General features: G+C 39.1%; 4 protein-coding genes across 5 annotated transcripts; 1 reads left to right on the top strand and 3 right to left on the bottom strand.

Annotated features, from left to right (window-relative positions):
* Window positions 1-649: 649 nt before the first annotated feature.
* rfc1 (replication factor C (activator 1) 1) lies at window positions 650-12602 on the bottom strand. The gene is made up of 23 exons (XM_054604174.1): window positions 12491-12602; window positions 11510-11656; window positions 11343-11418; window positions 10829-10945; window positions 10077-10375; window positions 9831-9908; window positions 9179-9256; window positions 8716-9084; window positions 8492-8605; window positions 8214-8393; window positions 7514-7618; window positions 6759-7191; window positions 6491-6606; window positions 6182-6296; window positions 5637-5725; window positions 5190-5327; window positions 4764-4859; window positions 4422-4675; window positions 4134-4251; window positions 2730-2875; window positions 2424-2637; window positions 1656-1829; window positions 650-1538 (listed from the first exon to the last, which is right to left on the bottom strand). The coding sequence occupies exons 1-23, from the start codon at window positions 12494-12496 to the stop codon at window positions 1422-1424; spliced, it is 3579 nt and encodes a 1192-aa protein (XP_054460149.1). The 5' UTR covers window positions 12497-12602; the 3' UTR covers window positions 650-1421.
* Window positions 12603-12999: 397 nt separating this feature from the next.
* LOC129096231 (type-2 ice-structuring protein-like) lies at window positions 13000-16001 on the bottom strand. The gene is made up of 5 exons (XM_054604950.1): window positions 15696-16001; window positions 15126-15226; window positions 14903-15034; window positions 14141-14249; window positions 13000-13544 (listed from the first exon to the last, which is right to left on the bottom strand). Exons 1-5 carry the CDS (start codon window positions 15772-15774, stop codon window positions 13459-13461), a joined length of 507 nt encoding a protein of 168 aa, XP_054460925.1. The 5' UTR covers window positions 15775-16001; the 3' UTR covers window positions 13000-13458.
* Window positions 16002-17059: 1058 nt separating this feature from the next.
* Window positions 17060-19022, top strand: LOC129096146 (type-2 ice-structuring protein-like). The gene is made up of 6 exons (XM_054604828.1): window positions 17060-17138; window positions 17275-17378; window positions 17663-17817; window positions 17928-18044; window positions 18137-18245; window positions 18653-19022. Exons 2-6 carry the CDS (start codon window positions 17318-17320, stop codon window positions 18718-18720), a joined length of 510 nt encoding a protein of 169 aa, XP_054460803.1. The 5' UTR covers window positions 17060-17138; window positions 17275-17317; the 3' UTR covers window positions 18721-19022.
* A 3896-nt stretch (window positions 19023-22918) lies between these two features.
* rpl9 (ribosomal protein L9) lies at window positions 22919-27167 on the bottom strand. 2 transcript variants are annotated; one of them, XM_054603610.1, is made up of 8 exons: window positions 27144-27167; window positions 26500-26546; window positions 26268-26383; window positions 25548-25643; window positions 25194-25326; window positions 24957-25037; window positions 23919-24048; window positions 22919-23062 (listed from the first exon to the last, which is right to left on the bottom strand). In XM_054603610.1, exons 2-7 carry the CDS (start codon window positions 26543-26545, stop codon window positions 23942-23944), a joined length of 579 nt encoding a protein of 192 aa, XP_054459585.1. In that variant the 5' UTR covers window position 26546; window positions 27144-27167; the 3' UTR covers window positions 22919-23062; window positions 23919-23941. The 2 variants fall into 2 exon arrangements, with proteins under 2 accessions (XP_054459585.1, XP_054459586.1); XM_054603611.1 differs by having other exon boundaries at window positions 23940-24048.
* Window positions 27168-27357: the final 190 nt, after the last annotated feature.

Raw genomic sequence — 27357 nt, 5'->3', positions numbered from 1 at the left:
CACTACAAAATGCTGTAGAAAAGGTCAGAGCTAGTCTGTCAAAAAAACCACAGAGCATAGTAGGTCAACTAAAGTAATAAAACATAATAGTATGTAATAAAAGTGTCTAAAAAGTTGTGGAAAAGAATAATAGAATATTTTGTTTAAAGTTTTAGAAAGTCTTTGTAAAGTCGGATAAAGTGATAAATATGTCATTGTATAGTTAGCATATCGAAAAAAAGTCATCAACGGTCATAGTATAGTGTGTTTTATAAAAAAGGCATAGTATAGTATGTTAAAAAAAGTCTTCATAAACTGTCGAAAGAACTTGAAAAAAAAGTGAAAAAGTATTGTATGTCAAAAAAAGTAATTGTAAACTATGTACGGAAATGTAACAAAAAGTCAAAGTATAGTATGTCATTAAAAATAAATCATAGCATGTTTGGTCATAAAAAGTCACATTATAGTAGGCCATAAAAAAGTAAAAATACATTAGGTCATAAAAAAAGTCAGTGTAGTATGTAAAAAAATAATCTTATTTTCAGTTCAGAAGCGCTGACTAGTACTGACTGAGGAAAAAGTATGGTGCAACTACAGAATAAGTGCTGACCTCGAGTGATTAGAAAATGGCCAATTTCTTTTATTATTTTTCATAGACCAAATGATTGAACAAAAAAATGATTGGCAGTAAGCAAGTTGTATCCACATCATTGTTCATAATCCTCATGCTGCATACAATTTGGATTTCATTGCATGGATTGTCTTTTGAGTATTTCAAAATAAACTTCAGAGAAGTGAGATTATCTGAGAATACGATCTATATTCAAAGAGCAGGCCAAGTGTAATCTTAGTATTTGATATTAAACCTTTTAAAAAAAATTAACTCCCAGAAACCATTTTTTAAAAGTCACCATTAAACAAGGAAATCAATCACTGACACTCATGAGTGACATATTTCTCCTTTAATCCTCTGGAAAGTATTTTACAAAAATTGCAATTTACAAGAACATCAGTGCTAACCGTAGAGCTAAAACATTTCTGTATTGTAGTCGTAGCAAAGAGAACAGCCTTATACATCAGTCACATTATTTACAGCCTCAACACCTGGACCAAAAACTGATGGCGGGAGAAATGCAATATAATCCTTATGAGACACGTTGCTATAGAGGTATAGACATGATAATGAACGGAACAAGCAGATAGTATACATCATTCGTTTGCTCTGATGGAAACACGAAAGGAAGTTAAAAAAGTGGAAACCTTTCTTACTAGCTTAGCGGGGTTAGCATTAAGTGTTTGAATGAGGGACACCTGTAGCCTAAAGTAACAAGACTCACTACTTTACGATACTCATTTAGGGATCGTTGCAAGTGCAGAGAAAGAGTAAAGTCTGTGGGGGCGGAGGGAGGTAGACAGGACAGTTTTCCTCCTCTGGTCAGAGGTCATTTCTTGGCCTTGCCTTTTCCCTTCCCCTTGCCCTTGCCTTTATCCTTGTCCTTCCCAGAATCCTCCTCCTTCTCCTTCTTCTTGGACTCCTTGGTTGCTTTGGCCTTCTTCTGCTGCAGGGAGGAACAAGACACGGACGACATGTAAACAGAGAAACATATAAAGACAGCCTTTAGCGAGGCGCGTACATGGGATCGAACGGGTTTGGATCTCGTCGTTAATGCTCTTACTTTGATCATGGCGTCAGTTTTGAGGCCCTCGTCCTCAGACTCCTGAGCTCCGTTGTCCACATCCTCTCCTCCCAACTCCGACTCCCCACCGCCACGGCCCTTCTTCACCACTTGCAGAGAGTACGGCGTCAGGTGAACTTCTTTGTTGTAGGCCCGTGTGAATGCTGCCTTCACCTGCGAGGAGACAGTGTATCGGTGAGCAAGACATCAAATGTAATATTTATATTATAAGACAATTTCATCATCTAGGATTTGCAGTTGAAACAAACAAAGCTGAAAATGTATTTTGTCAAACAGAAAAAACAAATGAATTGAAGCAGCCAAAAGTATGCTTAATTTTTTCTTTTTTAAATAATTGGTCAAATGAATACATGTAATGTGAAAGGGGTCAGTGGAGCAATGAACCCACAAAGAATTATCACAGAACTGGATTTCTGGCCCGCGACTTAAATGTTTTGGTTCACCGTTACCTCGCTAATGGCGAACCCACTGTAGTAGTAGGAAGTATTGGCCCTACATCCGCAAGGTGGACAGACACACGAGGCCAAATAAACACCAATGTTGTTATGTATCTACTTGATGTGTAGATATGTCGAGCATTGTGTTTAACTGTTTTAGGTGGGTAAATAAAGCAGAGTGACACTGATGCGAGTGTTGTCTGCACACAATAACCTGAACTAACTGGTATAATTCCTTATACTTCACTTTCAAGCAACGTATCCATGCCAATTACCAAAATCTAAACACTCCCTCCCGCCTCCTGCTGACCTTAGAGTCCAGTTTGGAGTAGGGGTCTGGCTGTCCGCCCCAGATGCTGATCTCCATGATGCTGTCCACGTCTTCCTTGATGAGCTGGTAGTTGTCCAGCAGCTGCACAGCTTCACCGGCGCCCTCTGCTCCGTGCCTCTGAAGAGGGCTCAGCAGCGCCTGCCGCAGGTAGTACAAGTAGTCCAGGTTCACCGCCTGTCTGCTGCTCATCGTCCTGCAAGAGCAAAAACAAATGAGACGTTCCGATATACTCCGATGTGATTATGTGTTTAAATAATTAAAAGATAGCGATCAAGGCCCACTCACTTTAAACCCATGTGTGAGGCCAGCTCCTGGACGATGCGGGAATGTTTGTTGGTGGAGGAGAACTTGCCGAGCCAGCTGGGGAAGGTGGGGAACTGACTCATATAGCCTTTCATCAGCTCGCCTGGTAAAACACTGGCATAGATTGCCTACGAGCACACAAACACACACACAGACCAGCACAACGATGAATCTCTGGTGCTTTACACACGTGTCATTACATTTAAATGTCATGATAGTGCATTATTCAAATGTAACAAACATTTTTTATATTGTATTATGCCTTAAAAAAAAAACATAAAATTGAACGAAAAAAACAATGGTGATAAAAAATGTCCAAAAAAGGCATTGTATAGTATGCCATAAAAAGTCTTAAAAGTCAAAGTATGGTCTGCAATTTAAAAAAGTTGAATGGTACATCATAAAAAGTCGTCCTATATTCTCCCACATAAAAACATAGTATGTTATAAAGTCATAGTTTAATATGCTTTACAAAAATGAATAAGGTGTGTCAAAAAGGTGTAGTACTTCTGATTCGTGTTGTGGTCTGATTTTAAAGCACCATAAAAAGGGAGTTCAGATTACTGAACGTGAAGACAATGCAGTAGAAGAGTATGTGGTAATAACATACAGGTGCTCCTTAGATCCTTCAGGTGCACAGATTTGACCTAATCTTGTGAAGGGCTCATTGCATTGGTGGAATACCCAAATAAGTATAAAATGTAAGTGTCCTTAAGAAAATAATCGGAGGTAAAATTAAAATGCCTTTATTCTAGATTCCACCAAAATGAATGTTAAATGACCTACGCGTCAGGGTCCCAGATCAGGGACTAGGATTAGGTTCAGATTAAAGAGTTCTGATTATATAATGCTTGAAAAAGTAGCCGTGGGTCTAGTTAATTGAGGGTGTAATACAGTTAATTCAATTAAATTCAGTTTATTTTGTATAGCCCAGAATCACAAATTACAAATTTGCCTCAGAGGGCTTTACAATCTGTACACATGCGACATCCTCTGTCCTTCCCTCACATCGGCACAGGAGGGATCCTTCTCCCAGGATGGACAGAATGCAATAGATGTCATGTGTACAGAATGAACAGCATAACAGAGATACAACACATTCAATGTATATGACATAAATGATTCATATAATAAGACTACTTATAATAAGTTAGATGCATCGAGAATCGTTGATGTGTGTATAGTAATCGAAAGCGAATTGTGAGGCCAGTAAAGATTCACACCTTCAACCGTAAAGGGACTTAGCGTAACATTATCAAGCAGCAGTCAGTGAGTGCGCTGTACACCTTGATATACAAGGATGAATCACCTTCACTTCTTTCAAGTTTCTGTGCGAGTGAGTGTGTGTGTGTGTGTGTGTGTGTCTCCTTAGTGTGTCTGTGTTACCTGGGTGGGCAGCAACGACCAGTTCTGCCCAGAGCGGATCCGTCTGTCCACCAGGTCTCCGTCAGAGATGGAGTCGGCCGCCTTGCTGAGCAACATCAGGTGGGACTTCAGGTCACCACTATGAGAAGAGGGACGCGAAATATTACATGAATAGTTAGACACGGTCCTGAATATTTGTTCTGTTTTCTTGTCGAGAATCGAGAGGATTGATACCACTCCTGTGTCTGTGCGTTAATGAAGCAATTAGCCTAGCTTAGCATAGAGGTGGAAACAGCTAGCCTCTCTCACCCTGCAGCCCTTGGCCGAACATGCAGGTAGTTCTCTTGGACAAAGAGCGGGGCTAGCGAGTAGTCGTGGAAGAAGAGGTCCGACTTGTCGATGAGGCTCATGTGGGCGCTGTCCTCCCCCGAGGAAAACACCTTCCTACAAACATCAAACGGCCCCAGTTTCATGTCCTTGCGGGCACTGGCTGCGTCCGACTTGCACTGGTCATACGTCATCACCTTGTCTTTGGCTGACCACATGCTCAGGTTGTGGATCACCTGGAGAGAAAAAACAGTCAACATGGTGAGAGGGTTGCAATTGAAGACACATACTCAGTGTATATTTATGAGACTTGGTCTTCTTTACCTGTCGTATGTCCTGATTGGAGGCTAGGATAATTTCATTAAGAGCTGGGGGTGGGATCTTGATTCCCTCTTTGAAAGCGAGGGACATCATGGCTCCCTGAAAATTTAAAAGAAACAGAAAACAGAAGTGAAGGAGCTTTAACAGTTTCAATTTTAAAATGGGTAACAGACTGCAGTTATTGTTTTTTGTTGTTGTGGTGCATATCAGGAATCATTTGCTTTTATTCAATCCCTACATCTCCATGAACATTATTTTTTTATGATAAGCTTGTTTTCAGCCACTAAACAAATGAATACAACCTTAGATTTACATGAACTTTTCTCTGTGTCTTGTATTCTCAAGTTATTTTTTAACCCAAATTCTAGAAACTTGTCAGATGTGGGACAGTGTGGGTGTGTGTGTGTGTGTGTGTGTGTGTGTGTTTACCTTGATCTGTTCCACTCGCGGCCTCTGGAAGCGCAAATCAAAGCAGTAGTTGGCCAGTGACCTGATCTTCTGGTGGTTACGATCATTGCACATGCAGATGATGGGAATCTTTGAATTTTTGATCAGACCGATCATCTCCTGCAGGATGCAAAGGGTCAGAGGTCAGTATCAACATGATGCATCTGTCCACCAGTTGTTACTTTCAGTCCCCTGTGGCAACAGTTGCTAGGAGCAGTTATCTTCAGTGAAATATGCCGATTTGACAGCCATCATTTCTTTAAATGCATTTGAATAATAGATGCACCAATGTCATCACAAATTAAACAGTTTTTCTTTAAAACATCCGTATTCCTATCTAAAAAGTTCAGATCAACCACACCCTCTTACTTCTTCAAAATTTGAGAATCTGCTCAGACTATAAGAGAAATGTTTTAGTTTTTTTTTAACCTGGATTCCTCCGCGGTCCTCGTTGCCAGCCATGCCATCAATCTCATCCATGATCAGGACGTGTTTACTGCTCACTTTCTGAGAGGTGCCTACAAAACACACAAACAGACACATATGCCACACAGCGTTCACTTCAATTCTTGACAAATAGTGAAAATGTTCATTCTCGAAGAGAAGATAATTACGCTTTATCAGCCTCTAAATTATTTTTACATCAAGCTATTTTAAATTTACACATACTATGTTCACATACTGTTCTGCATGAACAGTATGTGACCACATACTACTAAAGCATGGGTATCTACTGCTAAGGCAAGCTTTTTCTTGACTACAATAAAAACCTTAGGGGAAATTGTGATTTTCTTTTTGCAATGCTGTTATGCAAACAAATCAAACTCAGAAGACTTCCGTTCCTATTGCCGCTCCAAAATTAAAACCTTCTGGGTGTTTTTCTTCTGAAACAAACCCAACCCTAAAGGCTAAGGGATTGTCAAATGTGTAAAAGACAGAAAACAGGAAAAATAAAAGTGAAAAAGAGGGATCACCTTTGTAGAAGCTCTCGATGCTGGTGTTGTTAAGTGACTCTGCGACGACTTCCTTCAGACTGTTTTTGCTGCGAGTGCTGCTTGCGTTCATCTCCACGTAGCTGAAGCCCAACTCCTGCAGGTCGACACACAAACACAGCGGAGACGTTGAGTGGAAAAAAAGACCGAGATTGAAGCTAAGTGTTCAGGTTTAAGACATTATTTGTCCCAACTGAGAGTGATGGGTGCAGCAGTACTTAAAAATAGTACACTGTTGTGAATACATAGAAAAGCACCCCAAAACATGCCTGTGTGTGTTTTCAGACTGACCTCACAGACAAGGGCAGCTGTAGTGGTCTTCCCCACGCCAGGAGGTCCAGAGAGCAGAGCAGCTTTGAATGCTGATCCATCATCTTTCCCTCCTCCAAACTTACCAAACCTCGCAGCTGCACAGCAACAAACGGCACAAAACACACACTGTTTAACGCGGATAATGTTTTCAGAACTAAAATGAGCTCTGATATCTAGTTTTTATTTTTACTCAAAATTCAGCTCACACACATTTCGAGAAGGCAAAGAGACATGAACCGTCTCCTACCTGCTGGCTTTGAAGAGCCCCCGCTGTGGTGTTTGTTCCAGTTCTGCAGCCAGCGGAGCAGCTTATTGGCACAGCTCTGGTCTCCCTGTTGACCAATCACAGTCTTCAGAGAGAGTGGACGGTACTTGTCCACCCACAGCAGACTGGCGTCCTCCCCTGTTGCTGCTGGGGATGATTTTCCTTGTGCAGAGGATGAAGAAGAGGAGGAGGAGGAGGAAAGGCCGAGTTCCCGGCGGGCTGTGTGACCTGAGCCTCTCCCAGGTGGAGTGCTACCATATCTGGTCCTGGCACCGTGGCCTTGTGCCAGGCTGGTCTTTGATGGGCTCGGGGTGTGAGGGGAACGGGAATTCCCCTTGGAGGGAGAGATCTTCTGGGCTTTGGGGGTGCTCTTTGAGGTCTTGCTGGGGGGAGTCCTGGTCTTTGAGGCTTTGCTCTAAAAAAAGAAAAGAAAGATAAAAATCCCAGATTAGTTACAGCACATCTAAATAAAATTCATCCTTACGTGCATAATATAATTGAGGTTAAAGATCACTGAAAAGGAGCATTTTGATGCATCTCCCAAGGCTTTATTTAAATTTTTTCAGAAAATAAATAATACAAAGAAATGTATAACAAATCACTTTTACTGCTAAAAAGGTTTTGACATCTTACTTTGTAAAACTACCACTTATTACTTTGTGAGAAGCATGAAATAACCTGAAATAACGTTTATTTTTACAACTAACACTTGCAAATGACAAAATGTTAGCGCTGACCTCAGCCTCTGCAGTGATCTCATACTTGGACTTCTTCCCTGGTTTGGTTCTGATCAGCTCCAACAGACCATCCTCATCTAGGATCTTGGTTCCGTGACTCTCCGCCTGAGTATAAAGACAATTGTGCAGTTAAGTATATTATTTGACGGACAGATACGTAGAAATAGTAAAGAAAATAGGCAGGAAGGGAAAGACAGAAAGTGTCAAATTATTGAAATTGCTGCCGTTTGAATATTACTTATATTCTTCATTGGTGCCTACATAAACTGCTCATCCATTCCTGAAAAACATCTCCCCTACAGTTTTATGCTCACCAAGATGATTGGCAAATCATTTGCAGATTCTGATTGAAGATATGATAAACAATACACATCCATCACATTTGTGACACAGCACCTGCTTCAGTAGAAACTCCTTTAAAATGCTCAGTATTGCACACTGATTAACTGTGAGTAAGCTCATTATTATGGCATGTACAATTCATCAGTTATATACTATAATGAATTAAAGCAGAGTATAGACAACTTAAAGCTGTGATCAGCTCCGGTTGCATCTAAAACGCAGCCGAAACATCAGGGTTAATTAGTCTCCATTTGATGATAAAGTCATCCAAAAACCATGCAAGTCTGCATCAGTCCACTCCCCAATCACACATATTTTCTTCAGGACATGCTTCTCTGGTTCTGAACAGGTCGGTCACCTTCTCGAGCTTGGAGACTCCGCTGTCTCTGCCCTGCACCAGGTAGGTGGTCTTCTTGCTGATGTTGCCCGTCACCTTGCCTCCGTAGCGCTCGATGAGGGACTTGGCGTCATCCCTCTCCATGGACTCCATGACCCCCGTCAGCACAAACACGCAGCCCTCCAAACAGTTATCTGCACCCTGGAAAACACACACACACACAATATACATTTAGGAACAAGATGAAGGAAGTTCAAAGGGAAGCTGGTGGTCAGTCTGATGGCCGATGTGTGTGTGACCTGTGGGATTTCCTTGGAGCCCAGAGCTCGTGGTCCATCTCTGTTGAGGAAGTTCCTGAAAGCTGCAGAGTTGCCCTTCTTCTTCTCTGCGTCCTCAGGACTCGTACTTGTGCTCTAATCAGATTAAGAGACAGAGAGGACATTTAATGTGCTTTTAAGTTCCGTACTCCCTGTTTTTCACTTTGCAAATATATGATGTGTTTATGTGCTTTGTGTTTGCTCACCTCTGGTTTCTTTGGAGAAGTTTTAACGGTGGTAGGTGTGGTTCCCGTTTTGGGAGTGAACTTCTTGTCAGAGCTCGAGGAAGCGAGGGGCTCCTTTTTGGGAGAGATTTTTATTTTTGTGGGTGAAATTGGCGTTTTGCCCTTCGGTCCTTCGTCTCGCTCCTCGGCCTTTTTCTTCATCATGGCCAGTTTGAGACTGGCTTTGACAGGGGCGGGTTCCTTCTTAGGAGTCGGGCCAATCACATCCTCCGACACGCTGCCCCTTCGGTCGGTCTTTGACAGGCTGCTCTTGCTGCCAGCAGCAGAGTCTGTACTGCTCATTTTGGGGAATGCAGTAGTGGCTGGTTTTTCATCAGAGCCTTTACGAGCCTGGATGAGAACACACACACAAAATTATATTCAACAACCACTAATATAAAAAGTGGATTTCCCTTTGTGTTGTTTTTTTTCTTTTTTATATGACCTTCTTCGCTTGAGGCTCCTCATCCAGCATGGCCAGAGTTCTGGCAAATTCCTCGTCCTCATGGACCTGCTTTTCCAGCTGAGTGAGGTTGGATTGAGAAAGCACAGGTACGAGAATGAAACTCAGACTTTGAATATAGGTTTTAACTGAGCAACTTGTTTTGTGTGTTACTCGGTGGACTTTTTACATTCAAGCAAACATTAAATCATTATTTCAATTTCAGTAATCTCCAAAAGATTCATATTTAAATTTTCCACATTAAGGCATAAGAGGCAAACGTTTAAAGTCCTTAACTTTTGCAGGTTTTCTATAAGTGCACCAGCCATCATACTTTTACAGGCAGGCACACTACATAAGAAATTACACTTAACGCTAATTTTCATTATCGATGAATCTGCAGATTACTTTCTCAGATAAAAACAAATCCATTATAATTTTTTCAAGGCATAGCATGACATTTCAATCTGTTTGTGTTATCCAACTAAGAGTCTACAACCCAAAGATATTCATTTTACAATTCATATGAAATAAATAATACAATTCTCTTTTATTACATGAAAAATTATGAAAAAGGTTCCCTGATAACATCGACTACTTTTCAGCTTTAATTACTAGTGCAATGAACCACCGGCTGTTATATTGATCAGCCTACCTCCATCATGTCCTCATCCATCTGGAGCTGTTTGGCGATTTGCTCATCACTCATCAGATCATCTGCGTCCTGCGTTGGCTGAGGAGAAGATGAGTTTTTTTTCAAAATCAGTTTGTTGTGAAAAGATTCTTATTTGATATTGCAATGAGGGCTGAAAAAAAAAAAGGTTCAGTAAAGGGTTCAGTGGCTGATACTCAGAAAGCCATGAATCTTGGCGTTTTTGGATAAAAGGAAAAAAGCACTCACAGCCTTTCGTTTGGTGCTGGCTACGAGCTTCTTATCTGAACGCTGAACAGTCGCATTGCCAAAGTAGTCGAGTACTGAGGTGGGGGTTTGTTTGCACGGAGGAGGCAAGGTTGACTTTGGGGTGACGGGAGACTTCAGCGCAGCTTTCCCCTGTGTGGTGGAGGGCTTGGACGGAGACTTCAGCTCCTCTTTGACTCCTGGACGAGCACTGCCTGCATCGGACTTTGTCTGTTTGGCCGTGCCATTCTGCTTGGGTTTGGAGACCTTCTTCAAGGTCTGAAAGTTGTCACTGTCTGAGTCTACGAACCAAAAAAGAGAAATATCCTATCAGAATAAATTCTTCATAAATTTACATCATTCCTCATATTCAAGATGGACCCAATCTTCCTACGTTTGAGTCCTCCCAATTCTTAACATAATGACATAAATGGATTTACACTTCCTAACTTATTTATTTTCATTTGAATCACTGAAGTGTATTTTCAATTTAAGAGGTCAACATTATTGACAGGACTTTTTCAGGACATTTTCCAGTGAGGATCCAACTGGTATGTCCGATGACTATGTTCCTCTCTGTGGAAATCTGATTTCAAAGACGTGCAAACTAGAGCTATACTTATGTATGAGATCATCTCTTTCCCTTCGTCATCAAGGTAAATGTGACAGTGAGTCACGACATGGATGTCAGGTCAGATTGCACAACCCAAGCATGTACGTCTTCAATATGAAGAAAGAAAACATCGGCCAACTACCTGTTTCAGAAACATACTGCACAGGATCTTTTTTGGGCGGTGGCTCCTTTTTGCTGGTCGTCTGTTTCACTTTTGGGGATTTCTTTGTCTTGCTCACTGGCTTCTCATCCTCCGAGTCTGGACAGACAGAAAAACGAGATGCCCCATAAAGAAAAGACGCAGGGAGGTTGAAGAGCAGAGTGTCAAACTGTTGACCACAGCTGATCGAAAAGTCCCTTCTCCACAATGCAAAGCATCCATATTTCTGAATATCCTTCGAAATATTTTTTGACGGCAACTATTTAGTTAAAAGTATTTGCAGAATCGTCAAAGACTCCTCTAACCACCTGGATTAATACATATTCAGTCCATTGCACAGTAAAAAAAACAAAACTTTTAACCAAGTCATTTTTTTATTTCAGTTATTCAACATTTTCAGAAGGACAGTGATTATTAGAAAACAACCCTCTGCATATTTTAAAGACAGTTCTCAAACAGATGTACACAAAATGTATGAATACATTAATATACATACCAGATTCTATGACTGCACGCTTCTTTCGTTTTTTCTCACTGTCCTTTTGTTTCTCCTCTGGTTTGGAGCTTTTCACCTGAAGCATATGAACCACAATGAAACATGAGGAATAATGAAACAGGTGAATCGCTGCAAGGAGGGCAGGGGGGGTAACATCATTTCCTTGCCTTGGCGGTCTCTTTCTTTTTCTTCTTCACCTCCTCGTCTGAAGACAGAGGATTCTTCTTCTTCTTCTCTGTTCTGACGTTTCCATTTGCAGCTGGCTTCTGCACCGCAGACTTGTCTGAAGTCGGTGCAAAGAACCGCCTGATGTCCTGCGTGCGGACAGTCAACATTATTATTATTATTAGTCACATTACTATTACTATTCCCTATTTCATAATTATAATTCTACTATAATAATTGCTGCTGTTATTATAAGTAGTCTTATTATATGAATAATTTATGTCATATACATTGAATGTGTTGTATCTCTGTTATGCTGTTCATTCTGTACACATGACATCTATTGCATTCTGTCCATCCTGGGAGAAGGATCCCTCCTCTGTCGTTCTCCCAGAGGTTTCTTCCTTTTTTCTCCCTGTTAAAGGGGTTTTTTAGGGGAGTTTTTCCTGTGAATGTGAAGGTTCAGGGACAGAGGATGTCTCATGTGTACAGATTGTAAAGCCCTCTGAGGCACATTTGTAATTTGTGATTCTGGGCTATACAAAATAAACTGAATAGAATTGAACATGTAACGTTTTGATATTTTAACCTGGTAACAAAAGTGACTGACTGAGTGCACAGATCACTGAGCTGCACTGATAGATATCTGACGTACCATACAACGTCATATACTGGATGCAAATGAATGCTTTCCAGTTTGAAGATTTCACTTTCTGACATTGACTTTTTTTTTTTAATTTATTTTTTTTAAAGGAGAAAGTGTATTTTTTAAAACTGTATAAAAACATAATGCTGTGACACGAGGACAGAGCCAGCGAGGAGCAGAACGCGTTCCGCGCTCAGCTCATCAGCTCTCCTCCTGCGTTTCAGCCGCAGCATCGGTTCAACAGGACGGCTGCAGGACTGCTGCGTTTTCCAACCAGGCTGTTTATATTGGCAGCCTGCAGACAGATAATAATGAAGCCTTCAAACTTGAAACTTACCATCATAAACAGCTTTCTCGCAGGTTTGTTGTCAGAAAAAAAAGTAATCTAATCATCCAACTGCTTGGCGCGAAGCTGGGTTCTGTCGCCAGAAGATGACGCAAAAACCGGGAGTTGGTTTGTCATGTGCGTCATGTGCGTCACTGAACGTGCGTTGTGATATTTTTATCTTTTTATACATGTAGATTAATATTGAAGACATCCAAACTATGAAGGAACACATATGGAATTATGTGGTAAACAAACAAATGCTCAACAAACCAGAATATGTTTTATATTTTACATTCTTCAAACTAGTTGAATGAGAAGGTGTGTCCAAACTGTTGACTGGTACTGTATGTTCAAATCAAATGTGTACAGTGTATACTAGAGATAATTAAAAAGTTAATTTGAGGATCTCTTTTTGTTTTTCTATTCTAAATTCTATCTAATTGACACTGATACAACTTAAACATTTGATGAGATATTAATTCAAAGAAGGGTTTCTATTAGACGATGCATGATGTAGATCAATGTGACTTTATTCAAACCTCTTTTACAATAAATATGACGGGTACAATTTATGTATATAAAGCAGTAACTAGATTTTTACATTCAATTTGAGTCCTATAACAACAGAATAATAGAGTGATTGTACAACCTTGTATCAAAGAAATACAATTATAGAGAGACATAATAGACAATGATGGCAGGGGGCAGGAAGTGAATTGTGGTCTTTTGTGTCAAAGTTGGACAGGTTTTGCTGTCCTGTCATAATTTACACACTATTCCTTCCCTTGCTACTCAGAAACAACAGTCAAATAAAGTTCAGACAGACAGTTTGTTCTACAGCCTTTTAATTTTACAATAAAATATTATTCTTTGACCATAATCATTGATAATCATTCAACCTCCTCTTCTTCAGCTTCTGTGTACACCATTTGTCACATTCACCAAGAATTTGTTTGATGTTCGTGCATGTCTCTGTGTCAGTTTTGTGTCACATTTAGGAGACTTTTGGAACATATTGATGGGAGGAGTTTGTTACACAAAGATTCTTCCCAGCATTTTCCATCTGTAAACATCCAAAACACAGACATCAGGCTGTGATAAGTACTCACATCACTACAGAGGCAGAGACAGATAAGACACACAGCGGTTCTGTATAGCAAAATCAAATGCAGTTATAGCACTTTTTGGCGCTCATCGCAACAGTATGGTAATTGGTGTGTATGTTCATAGTTGCATAAATAATTATCTAATGAGATAAACTCAATACGTTAAACATTAACATGGGTACCTTAGACTATAGTGGACTCAATTATATAGTTTAATGCACGGATATTCTATCACAGGGAATATCAAACGAAAAAGAGCAGGTTTTAGTTTATAGAGATGACTGCTTCATATAAACTGCAGAACAAAAGTTTTTAAAGTGTAAAATGAAAAACATATAGCTGTCAAGGGATTTGATTCATTCTAACACAGTATGATTCAGAGAGTTACTTAACAGACTTAACCATTTGTGTTACTCAGTTCTCAATACTTGCAATTTTAATTGACAAAAATACAATTAGGACTTTACACAAACTGTTTGACAATTTTTTAAATACACCTGCCATTTCTCATTGATCCTCACATTCTTGAGCTATATATCGTATTATAATTTACCTGTGGAAGAAATCTTTAAACAGCACTCTCTTTTGGAACTCTCTGGTTTTCCTGGACACCAGTAGAAAAACGTGAAATCTGTACCATCACCCCAGAGCCAAACATTTTCCTACAGAATAAAATAGAATAATAAATTACCGGTAGAATCAGACAGGAACATATGAACCAATAAGAATCAACTTAACATTTCTTAGTAACTCATCATGGAGCTTCTAATTTTAAAGTTAACCGCTAGCTCACTTCGATCAGATTAATCTCAGCATGCTAACATGCTGAGATTAATCAGGCATAATGTTTAATATTTTCACCATTTTAGTTTGGCGTGCTAGCATTAACATTTGCTGATTAGCACTTAACATAAATTACATCTGAGGCTGATTGGAATGTAATTTTGGATGCATGTACCTCATTCCCCATCATCAATGGTTTATCTTCAATCTATCAACTCAGTTGTAAATGTTAATACGTTGTTAAAAAATGGATTTTGGTCTGGATGCCCTGCAGCCCTTAAAGACAAAGCAAGTGCCATGCTGGAGAAGGATTTTCCACCACCTGGCAACCCAAAAGATGTTCTTTATAATAACTTAAAATGTCTAAAAAGCATTGGTAAACATTTTTTATTAACCATTAATAAAGCCAGTGGTTATTTTTTAATGATTTATAAAAAGTAGTACCAAATAAAGTGATTTGTGATGAAATAATGTAAAATAAAATACATTTATTGTATTAGTGCTATCAGACTTTATTCTGGTGAAACATTACCTCTTGGCAATTGCTGCCTCCAATCCATGCTTTTTTCTTCTGAGTGTTATTATACACAATCCCCTGAATCTCCAAAACCTCCCCCAAATTATGTATTGATGCAAGGTTTCCACCCTTGGACTGACAGTGTTTCTACAGTGGGGTAAAAAGACAGCCAGGGGCAGTGCTATTAGAAACACATACTGCCAATTAAACAAGTGTGCAAATCTGCCTATCAAAGTACCTGAGCCTGAGCCCAACTCAATGTTGTTTCAACAAAGTGGAAACAGCGGCTATCGTGCTGAGTCCAATTAGTGGGACAAGATACGTTGGCAGACAAGATTTCTGAGGACAAACAGAAAAAAGTTGGGCATCATGACAATGTAATGGGAGTGTTTAACCCCGTTGTTTGTTGACTGAAGACGTTGGGAATACCAATTCTGCTCTACAAAGGCCGGTCAATACATATGCAGTGAAATTGTAAAACAAACCAAAAAAATGTTTATTATTTTCTGACTAGTTCAATAAAGGTTGTAGGCATATATAATGTTGTGTTATATGCCTGTTTAGGCTGATTATGTATATATATTTTAAAAAACAATAATTCAGGGGACATGCCAGATTCTAAAAATATATTAGTGTTCTTTCACCTTTCTTGTCTGTTTGAACTAGTCTCATTTGTTTTATTAACAGTTCAAATAGACTAAATGTACCTCCGTTTATCCAATATTAATATTTTCTGTATCATAATTAATCTACAATTTCATTCATTTACACAGTACTACACACAGAGCGTATGAAGACTGATACTCACCGTCACCATTAGCTCTAGTCAGAGCCATCGTGCCACAAACAAGTAGAGACACAATCAGCATCCTCGTGGTGGATAACATGGTGCAGTTGATGGAGATGACTGATTGCCTTTACAAACAGAAAAAATGCAGAGGAGTGAGACGCAATCAGAAAGAAAGCTGGTGTGAGCAGGGCAGCCAAGGTGACTGTGGTGCTCCAAAGGATGCAGGAAATAGAATAAGAGAGGAGAGCAGAAACAAAAGAGCAAGCCTGCTGGAGAAATATGCTCTTCTTTCTGTGTCAGCCAGTTCAGCCTTCATTTGTGGACCTGCTGGACCAGAGATGGACCATGACAGTTTAAATACACAATTCAAGGGGCACCAAATTACACCGGTGCGTCAAGAGTAAATATTTTATGGGAGTGACTTCTCGGCAGTCTATCACTTGAGCAGAAACAGCAAGTGCTACTTACGGTTATATTGTGTGTTATGTTCAAGCATATAAATTACTTTTAAAACTTTTAAAAATGTTGGTATTATGATATTAGTTAGATGTGCAATTATATCTGATAGGTTTATAGTGGAAGAAGTAGTCTTTTACTTGAGTAAAAGTACCAATACTACGATGTATAAGTTGACTCTATTACAGGTACAAGTTATTCAATAACTTTACTTACGTAAAAGTGCAGACTTTATTGTATAGATATTGTAATGCAAATATACTAAATAAAGATTTTATCGGAAAAATATATTTTCTTATATTTTTACATTATTAGAGTATTAATACTGATGAGTCACAAGTTGCAATCATCTCCATAATCTGATTATCTGTGACACCTATCTGTGTTGCCTGTCTATCAGGTTTAAAGGGGATTTTTTGTGTACCAAAATATATGGAGAAATATCCAAAAGTTGAGACATTTCGCGCAAAACCATTCACCTCATTGTGAGGCTACATAAAAAATGGATCACCATGGTTCCAAGTATTGGAAAATTTCAAACATTTTTTTGATATGCTTTATATGCATCATCCAGAAACTGCTTTTATATTTAGAGGGGAGATATCTAGCTGTGAATCCTGCACATCCACGTGAACGAAGAATGAATTTGTCTTGGGTACTGTCATGGTCAACTTCAGTCAATTTGAACTCTTCATCTGCCTGTATTTGTTCATAACATTACCTTCCAGTTATCATGCATCATCCCTCCTCCTGTGCTGCATGTGTTATTTCCATATCAGGTAATGTCCACAATAATACAGACATTTGATAGGCTACTTTCTGAACGAGATGACCACCTCTGTTTGTCTCTGTACCAGTGTCCACAAAAAAATCAATGAATGCTTAAATGAATAATCTTGTGAAATGCAATTCACTGTATATAAGAGCTGAACTTTTTCTGGTTCAGCACACAGAGGCCAAGGCAACAGGCTGACACTGAAAGAAGAGAAGATATTTCTCCAGCAGGTTTGCTCTCAGCCTCTTTTTTCCTGCTCTTTACTCTTATCATCTTCTTCATCCTGCCGTGCCACACAGTCACTCTGGCTGCCCTGCTTTCTTTGCAGTTATTTGAAACTCTTGTGTTTTCCTCTTCTTATGCAAGGCTATTAATCATCCTCAACATCTGCACCGTCTCCACCACAAGGATGCTGTCTGTGTCTCTACTTGTTTGTGCCATGATGGCTCTGACTAGAGCTAATGATGACGGTGAGTATCAGTCTTCATACGTTCTGTTGTAATGTAAGTTAATGTATTAAATTGTATGTATATAATCATATGTACAGTAATTAGACACAACAGAAAACTGGGATAAGTGATTGGAATTCCACTTTTTGTTAATTGTATTGTCATTTACTTTTTTTGTTACTTCAGTGGATCACTCTCACTCTGCTCTGACAGTAAAATGATTAAAAACTCCACATTTCTGATAAACAGACTCGGTGGCTACCTGCATTCAGACATGTTACCCACTCTTCTCTGTTTATCCTCAGAAATCCTCAATGTCAACATGACTATCGGAAAGGTTGGAAACGACAGTCGACTCTTTGTTGTCAATGCAGGCCCAGCTTGTCCCGGCAATTGGATACCATATGGAGATCGCTGTTTCTATCTTGAGACAACAAAAAAGAGTTGGGCTCAGGCTGAGGTAGTCAGGATAATATAGACATATGGATTCAGATTACTTTTTAACTGTTCTGGTAGTATTGACTTGCATGCTCAGTTAATCGACATCCTTTTGACTCATATGCACCGCAGAAAAATTGTCAGAGCCTGGGTGGAAATCTTGCATCAGTCCACAGCGAAGATGAGTATATTTTTATTCAGTCAATGACAACTGAACCAGCATGGATTGGAGGCTCCGATTGCCAAGAGGTAAAATATAGTATTAAAATGGTGGAGGAAAGAAAGTATTTTTATTACATGCTATCTTGCTGTACGTATATTCTGTCTTTTCTGTTTCCTAGAGAGGTGCTTGGTTCTGGATTGGTGGTGCCCCTATGGATTATACATTCTGGTGTCCCTCACAACCTGACAATACTAATGACCAGTGCTGTTTGCAGATGAATATTGGAGGTAAATCACATTAGAGCATACTATTAACTAACTGAAGGTAGTAGTGTTGTTTTGTAATTTGGTCAGTTAAAGTCACAAGTGCTGTAGGATGCAGTGATAAACATGCACACAGCTTTGTTCAGTCATTTTTTGGTAAATCAAATTAAAGCATACTTTTAAATAACTGAAGGCAGTAGTGTAGTTTTTTTTATTTGGTAAATGAATGTCGCTGTTGTCAGTTGAAGTCACAAGTGCAGTAGGATGCAGTGATAAACATACACACAGCTCTGTTCAGAGTAATTCTTTCAGAATCAAATTTTCCCTGAAATCATCTTGAAATTAAACCTCTCTGAATTTCAAATTTGAATCACTTTTCTTCAGTTCATGTGTACTCACTTACTCACTTCTTCTGTTTTTTATGTTTACAGATGGCAAATGCTGGGATGACCAGCCATGTAACAAAGCCCAAAAATCAATCTGCGTCAAGAAACACTAGTGATTCCTGAGCTGACACAGATTCAATCAATCAAACAAACACTTTTGTGGGTGTTTTTGTTTGCTTACTCATCTGTGTTCGTGTCAACAGCCTCATGTCGAACCCGAAAGTTCAAAATCTCATATCACATTTTTAATTCTTTGCTATTGTTGGACCTGCCTGAAATGATGAGACGACAAGAGCTGTAAAGCTTCTTTGTGCTTTAATAAGAAGAAATTGAATGGTTATAAAAAATGATGCTTTCAGCACAATGGTCTTCGTATGTATTACATCTAATTAAAAGGCTGACATGTTGAAACAAACTGTTTTGTGATTTTATCAGAACTCGCTGTTCAACTTTCTTCAAGTGCACACGTTTTAATACATAATCCAAATGTGATGTGACTTTTTGGTTTTAAGAGCGGACACATTTTGACATAGTACGTTATGGAACAGAGGTGAGTCATTAGGTAAAGATAAATGTGAATCCCCATACTGATTACTTTCTCAACCCTTATGTGCTTGGGTGTTTTGCCAAACTTTCCTACATGCAAGAGACACTTTACTTATGTGTAGCGAAAGTTGATTCAAATTTGAAATTCTGAGAGTATTGATCTCAAGATGAATCCACAAAATCTGATTATAAAAACATGACTCTGAACAGAGCTGTGTGCATGTTTATCACTGCATCCTACAGCAGTTGTGACTTTAACTGACCAAATTACAAAACAACACTACTACCTTCAGTTAGTTAATAGTATGCTCTAATGTGATTTACCTCCAATATTCATCTGCAAACAGCACTGGTCATTAGTACTGTCAGGTTTTGAGGGAGACCATAAATTAAAATCCATAGGGGTACCAACAGTCCAGAACCAAGCACCTCCCTAGAAAACAGAAAAGAAAGAATATACGTACAGCAAGTAATAAAAATACTTTCTTTCCTCCACCATTTTAATGCTATATTTTACCTCTTGGCAATCGGTTTCAATTGATTTCAATCGATTTCAATTGTATTTTAATTGAAATCAAATGTGCATAGGTCTACATTGTTCTGCCAAATTTCATGAATTCCACTAGAGGCAAAAGCTGAGATGGCTGTTACTGATACTTTACGGATGTTGATTTTTTCAGTTTTGTGAAAAAACAAACTGAACTATACGGAATTGATTATTAGGTTGTTTCATCAAAAATGATTCAATGAAAAAGTAAGCACATTTAGTTTTTGCTTCAGCTTAGAAGAGATCAGATCCCCCAGCTAGCTTCTTCACTGGATCTCCACTGCTTTAGCTGTCAAGTTGTCTTTCTCTGACAATTTTATATGCTGTTTCTATGTAAATTATTTAATTCTATCGAATTCTATCTTTTATATTGTTGATAATACAAATGACAAATCAATTATCCTAGTTGTTTTTTGTGATTACTGTGTATATACATATATACAGCGGGTAAAATAAGTATTGAACACCATTTTTCTCAGTAAATATATTTCTAAAGGTGTTATTGACATGACATGTTCACCAGATGTCGGTAACAACCAAAGTAACCCATACATACAAAGAAAACCAAACAAATAAGTTCAGAAATTAAGTTATGTGTAATAAAATGGAATGACACAGGGAAATAGTATTGAACACATGAAGAAAGGGAGGTGCAAAAAGGCATGGAAAGCCAAGACACCAGCTGAAATCTATCAGTAATTAGAAAGCAATCCTGTCCCTTGTCAGTGCAAATGAATATCAGCTGGTTCAGTCCCAACTGATGGCCTATAAAAAGGTGTCTCATTACCAAGGTGTCACACAAGAAACATCTCATGATGGGTAAAAGCAAAAAGCTCTCTCAAGACCTTCGCAACCTTATTGTTGCAAAACATACTGATGGCATTGGTTACAGAACGATTTCTAAACGTTCCAGCGAGCACTGTTGGGGCCATAATCCGGAAGTGGAAAGATCATCATTCACCATAAACCGGCCACGACCAGGTACTCCTTGCAAGACTTCTGACAGAGGAGTGAAAATAATTATCAGAAGAGTTGTCCAAGAGCCAAGGAGCACTTGTGGAGAGCTTCAGAGAGACCTGGAATTAGCAGGTACAATTGTTTCAAAGAAAACAATAAGTAATGCACTCAACCGCCATGGCCTGTATGCACGCTCACCACGCAAGACTCCATTGCTGAAGAAAAAGCATGTTGAAGCTTGTTTAAAGTTTGCTGCACAACATTTAGACGAGCCTGTGAAATACTGGGAGAATATAGTCTGGTCAGATGAGACCAAAATTGAACCCTTTGGATGCCATAATACACACCATGTTTGGAGGTCGAATGGCACTGCACATCACCCCAAAAACACCATACCAACAGTGAAGTTTGAAGGCGGGAACATCATGGTGCGGCGCTTATTTTCAGCATACGGCACTGGCAAACTTCATATAATTGAAGGAAGGATGAATGGAAAAATGTACCGAGACATTCTTGATAAAAATCTGCTGCCATCTAGCAGGATGATGAAGATGAAACGAGGGTGGACATTTCAGCAAGACAATGATCTCAAACACATAGCCAAGGAAACTCTCAATTGGTTTCAGAGAAAGAAAGTAAAGCTGCTAGAATGGCCCAGCCAATCACCTGACTTGAATCCAATAGAAAATCTATGGAAAGAACTAAAGATCAGAGTTCATAGAAGAGGCCCACGGAACCTTCAATATTTGAAGACTGTTTGTGTGGAAGAATGGGCCAAAATCACACCTGAGCAATGCATGCGAATAGTTTCTCCATACAGGAGGCGTCTTGAAGCTGTCGTTACCAACAAAGGCTTTTGTACCAAGTATTAAATACATTTCAGTAAGCGTGTTCAATACTTTTTCCCTGTGTCATTCCATTTTATTACACATAACTTAATTTCTGAACTTATGTTTGGTTTTCTTTGTATGTATGGATTACTTGGGTTGTTACCGACATCTGGTGAACATTTCATGTTAAGAAATGTATTTACTGAGAAAATGGTGACGTGTTCAATACTTATTTTACCCGCTGTACGTATGCGTGTGTGTGTGTATATATATATATATATATATATATACATATATACACATATATATATATACACATATATATATATATATACACATACACATATATATATATATATACACATACACATATATATATATACACATATATTTCAGCATTGATTTGTTTTTATTGTGGACACTGGTATCAGTTGGAACTTGTCAGCAAATCAAAGAGAACCAAATCACACGCTGTGGTTTTAAAATAATTAGAAAAAGGAATGAATTCCTGTAAGCTTTCAACTGAGAATCAAAGGGGCGACTCTAATATGTGATTGAAACCCCGAATTTTAACCCGAACCTGATCATATTGCATATTCACAATAGAGCTGAAGCTGATGAGTATCATTTGTTTTGGTATTTGGTTTTGACTCAAAGTTCAGTTAAGGGATCAGAGTTAATACTATTCATCCTGAGGGGGGGCATTAACGTATAAAATTCAAGTCAATCTATCGTGACATTTCACTCAAAACCGTAAGTGTGAACCCTTTGGTGGCGCAAGAGGAAAAGTTAGGGAATCCTCAAAGTGATTAACCTCTGGGCACCATGATGAAAATAGTAGAAGAGGTGTGGGAATATTCACCCAATTGTGTTGGAGTGATTTTAGGCTGAATGAAGCCTGAATTAGGTTGAATGTACATGGAAAGTGTTTCTAATCGAGTCTTTACCACATTTGAGCAGTATCATGCTGGTAGCTAAAGGCCTCTGGTGGAAGGTGAAGTTGGAAAAAGAATGTAATTAAGTAACATTACTATTAGAAACACAGAGCCATTTTGCCCTATTTTCCACCAAATAAAAATGAGGAAACAGGCCAGATTGTAAACATTAGGAATGTAATTAAGTAACATTACTATTACTATAGCCTATAGTTTTTTTGTGCTAATGTGAGGGTCCCAGGACAGAGGATGTTGTATGGGTACAGATTCTTAAGCCCTCCAAGGCAAATTTGTAATTTGATTTTGGGCTATACAAAATAAATTTTAATAAATGTATATTTGCTGTGGGGATGCCGATGATACAAAGCCAACACATGACCATATAACCTTATCTGATCCACCTGTTTGCACAGCTGCAAATGAAACCTTTACCCTTGTCTTCTAAGTGTGACTTGCAGCTCAACGGCTCAAATGGCAAAAAGACGCAGATGACTGATTGACTGGAAAAGTTGGTAGCTTTATTGGTCATAACAGGACATGGAGAACAATTATTTGACATCTTGCTCTACCGCAGTGGTCTTCTCGCTGACTTAGATGACGTCCAGGAACTTCCTGATGTCCTTTCTGACCGTAGCGGCCGCTAAAAATAAAAAAACAAATATTTATTACCGCAATATAGTAAATTACTGAGACTCTAATGACAGGAGCACTATTAAAGAATATGTCTAGTTTCTTTAGAAAACATTGAAATACTACTTTTAGATTCAGTGGCTAGTATTAAATGAGGAAATTAAACTCAAGTCAAAAACATGACAAGCAATAAACATATGACTAAGCAACAGTTCAATATTAATCATAGACGTCCTGTGGAACCATAGTGGCGACGGCCAAAACAATACATGATCCACGTATTGTTTCACAAAACAATACATGATCCATGTATTGTTTCACAAAACTGTGTGGCTCCACATTATCTACACATGAAATCTAAATCAAAATACAGATTGTTAACTTGCATATAGCGAGTTTTGATGTCCTCATAAAAGCGGCATCCTCTGTAAACAACTGAAAGACGGTTCTATAACTTCTGACTTCATATTTTAGAAATGTGACTGAGATAGTATCTCAGTTGGGAATTAAATTTTCTAAATGCCAGGAAAATAATTATAGAACTGCCATGACTAATCAAGAGAACAATTATTCTATCGACTACACGTCAATAACTCTGGGTCGATGTTAATCAATCGTATAATTTTTCAACAATTGCTGGTTCTAGCTTCCTAAAAGTAAGGTTGTGATGCTTTTCTTTGTCATATATGAAATATATTCTTTGATACTTTTGTTGGTCAGATTTAAAGAGCTTTTTACAGATTCTTACAATGTTACGATACAATGATTAATCATGAATAGAAACATGTTGCATCGTCACCAAGATATCAGTAAGATTAAGGAACATGCAAAGATAAAGAAAACGGGCTTCAGCAGCATTATCTGACCTCAAAGAGTGCAGATGTTACTTTTAATGAGACGATTCCACTACTGTTCCCTTCTCGGATACGTAGATACCGTCCAAGAACTTTCTGATATCCTTATTTTTGACTGTGGTGGCCTGCTGGATCAGAGCAGCTGGAACAGAGAGAAGTTGGGATGATGAGCAACACAATATTGACAGAAGAGGTTGGAAAGGAGGGACTGAGGAAAGTACTAAGATCATGACAGCTGTGATGTTTTGGCTCTGTAATTCACATTTGTAAAATTGTAATTGTTGTTAAATCCACATCATATGAAAAGTGTGATTGTATAGATAAGCCTACACATTTTATGGGATCAAAATGTATTTGACAGTAACAAAATTTTTATCAGGGAGTAAAAGTGCTGTAAAAGGCAATGAACAATGTAATGGCACTGACCAAGCAAGAATAAAAACTAAACCGAGGGACAGGGATAGTATATTTGGTAAAATATGTTCAAATGTAGAGAATATAAATTGCTGGAAATCATTCTTGAGATTAAAGATAACAGAAGTCAGTGGGTTGATGAGGTATATCTGAGGCATTGTAAGATGGAAAATATAATTGTGTTAAGCCGTTTTTGGGTACATTTTTCTTTGCTTTAAATTATTTAATTTTTCAAGTCACTTTGTGTCAGTGCTCACAACTCAGCACATTCTGAACTTTGATTTTGCTTTACAATTAACCAAAAATTGTTTGGGAACCACTGACTTCAGGGAAAGGTTACAGCCAATCACATGTCACAAACAGCTTTCCTTATCTGTGTTCGAGAGTATTATTACATCAAGCATTAAGGCAGCATCAATGACCTAAAATTATTATATCGGGGATCTGCTGAGGAAATAATGACAAACAACCCAACATTTTAGTTGGAGTTTTTTTAACAACCAGAAAGCAGAATGTGTGGGTCAAACATGGGGACGGATCTTAGCAGTGGTAGTGTTATGAAACCTTCAGCTTTGATGTTGAGAAACGTTACTGTGCCATAAAAGAACAGCTGTAGATAAAAAGGCCACAACGTACCCGAGTTTGACACCAACTCAATGTCGTTACCCTCCAGCACCAGCTCGTCTTTCTGGGCAGCTGAGACTGCACAATTCACACCTGGGAGAAGAGATGGAAAATATGATTTTACCATTCATAATGGGATAAAAATTACTGCCGCACGTAACAGGTCAGAAACTTGGGAATTTCACAGAAAATAATTACAATATTCCTGGACCCCGACTACAGTATTCCCATAACTTGCAGCAGACTCACCAGCCCTCATTCGGACCCGGCGGATGTACTTCTCTCCCAGGAAGTTCCTGATCTCCACCATAGCTCCACTTTCCTGAATGACTACGTTGATGGGGAAATGGGCGTACACGGAACGCATTTTGTACCGGAAACCCTGCAGTCAGACGGGAGTGACAGACGCATTGAGCCGAGCCGGAGAGGCAAACTAAATACATTGTACCCCAGACAATAACCAGACAGGCAGAACAGACATGACTACAAAAACATACTAATCCCACTTTAAAGGCTGGGCACAGATGTTATTATAGCAGTTTGGCACAATTAGCCTTTGTCAATAACTTAAACAGCATCAGACAAATTCAACTGTAGCCTCACCAAAGTGACTCCCTTGATCATGTTCTGGACGTGGCTGCAGATGGTGCGGACTGTGGCCAGCTCCTTTCTGTTTCCCCACCATTTATCCACACGAAGCTGAGGAAGACGGCAAAAAGACTCATGACTTTCATTGTCAGGAAAACCAACGCAACTCCAAGACATCACTGACATCTCTGGGATATCGCTAAGGCCATTTGAACAAGTTACTGGCAATTTTTAGATTAAAATTCATTGAAAAAAGGAAACAACTGACAAGATGATTAAAAAAAAAATGTGGTTAATGCTAGTTGCAGCCCTAAACTGTACATCACCTACAGACTTCCGGACCCTCTTCAACAAATAGTCATACCAGAGCTGATCAACTGCATTGAGCTGCACTCCCGAGTTATTCAAAAGCATCAGTATATAATTATATTCTCCAACTCACTTGTGACACAAGCAACATTTCTTCATTCTACAAATGTCCCTCGCAGTTGATATTAGGCTGTAATCAACGACTAAAATAATGAGTTATTGAACTTTTAGACAAACTCTTCATACCATAAGATCACAGTTCACTGCTTTGTGCATCAGTTTCAGGATCAGACTTTTCTATCATTTCACATAGGTTATCATGGTAACCATTTCACCAATTCGTCCAGTGCCATTTGAGCCTGCCTACACATTGCTGTTACAGTATGGCACACAAGTGTTTGATAACAGAACCGTGTTCCTCCTTACCTTCTTCTGTTTCTTGCCCAGCAGACTGAGTTCCAGGTTGATGTGGTTGAACTCTCTTACGAGTTTGCCTCGGGGCCCCTTGACAGTCACTGTCCGCCCCTTCAACCTCACCTCGACTGCAAGGAAGAAAAACCACACACACAGAGAAAAGTGTAAGAAGCAACACTCTGCACAAGTTAGAGGTTAAATCCAGGTAGCTCAACCTAGCAGGCATCCATCACTGGTTTCTTACCATTGTCGGGGATGTCGACAGTCTGACTGCTGAGAATGGTCTTCATTCTGTAAAACAGGCAGTGTGTGATTAATGCACCCCTCATGATATGTGGCAGCTTCACTTTCCATAGCTTTACTTCTAAAGTTCAGATGTTTCCCTGCCATGTTGTACATCCACTCCTGCAGGACTTAAAATGGGCCCACTGTAACTCTGAACAGTTTAAATGATACAGTGTTGCATGGGCATCTGAGCACACAGCCACATCTGTGCTAATGCTAACGGGAGGCTACATCAGGCAGTGACACCGGCGGTCAAGCATGCGTGTCATTTAGCATGAACACGTCTGCTGCTACATAGGAATGGGCATAATGATAAACTGAAACCATAAGAACACGTGAATGTATTTGTATAAATACTATTGTTAAACGTGCAGGGACCCGGAGCCACTCAACGCTAGGCCTCAGACAGCCCGCGTAACGTTAAGCAATGGAAAAACATCCAACATATCTCTTAACAAACCTAAAGTAAAATCAAAATACAGCTGATGTAGTTAACCACGACACTGTCAGCATCTGATGGTGTAAAAGTAAGCCAGAAACACGCTTAATTGACACAGATGGAGTTAGATTGAAACCACGGATTCATTTTTCGGCTATCCTCACCTCGTCGGTAGAAGAGGAAAGGGGGAAGGAAGGACGTCACGACGCAATTGTAGAGTGCGTCGTGACGTCACCAGGCATTATACAACAATCGAGGAACCTCTTGATTCTTTGCATGGTGTGTGTGTCGGTTATAGTTACGACATAAATGTACAGTTAGCTAAGTACAGCAGCTGTCAGAGGGGGAACAAAAACAAACTTTTAACTAATTAATTTG

This window comes from Anoplopoma fimbria, chromosome 9 (assembly GCF_027596085.1).
Source record: "Anoplopoma fimbria isolate UVic2021 breed Golden Eagle Sablefish chromosome 9, Afim_UVic_2022, whole genome shotgun sequence".
Lineage (NCBI taxonomy): Eukaryota > Metazoa > Chordata > Actinopteri > Perciformes > Anoplopomatidae > Anoplopoma > Anoplopoma fimbria.
This window is presented reverse-complemented; position numbering and strand designations above follow the sequence as displayed.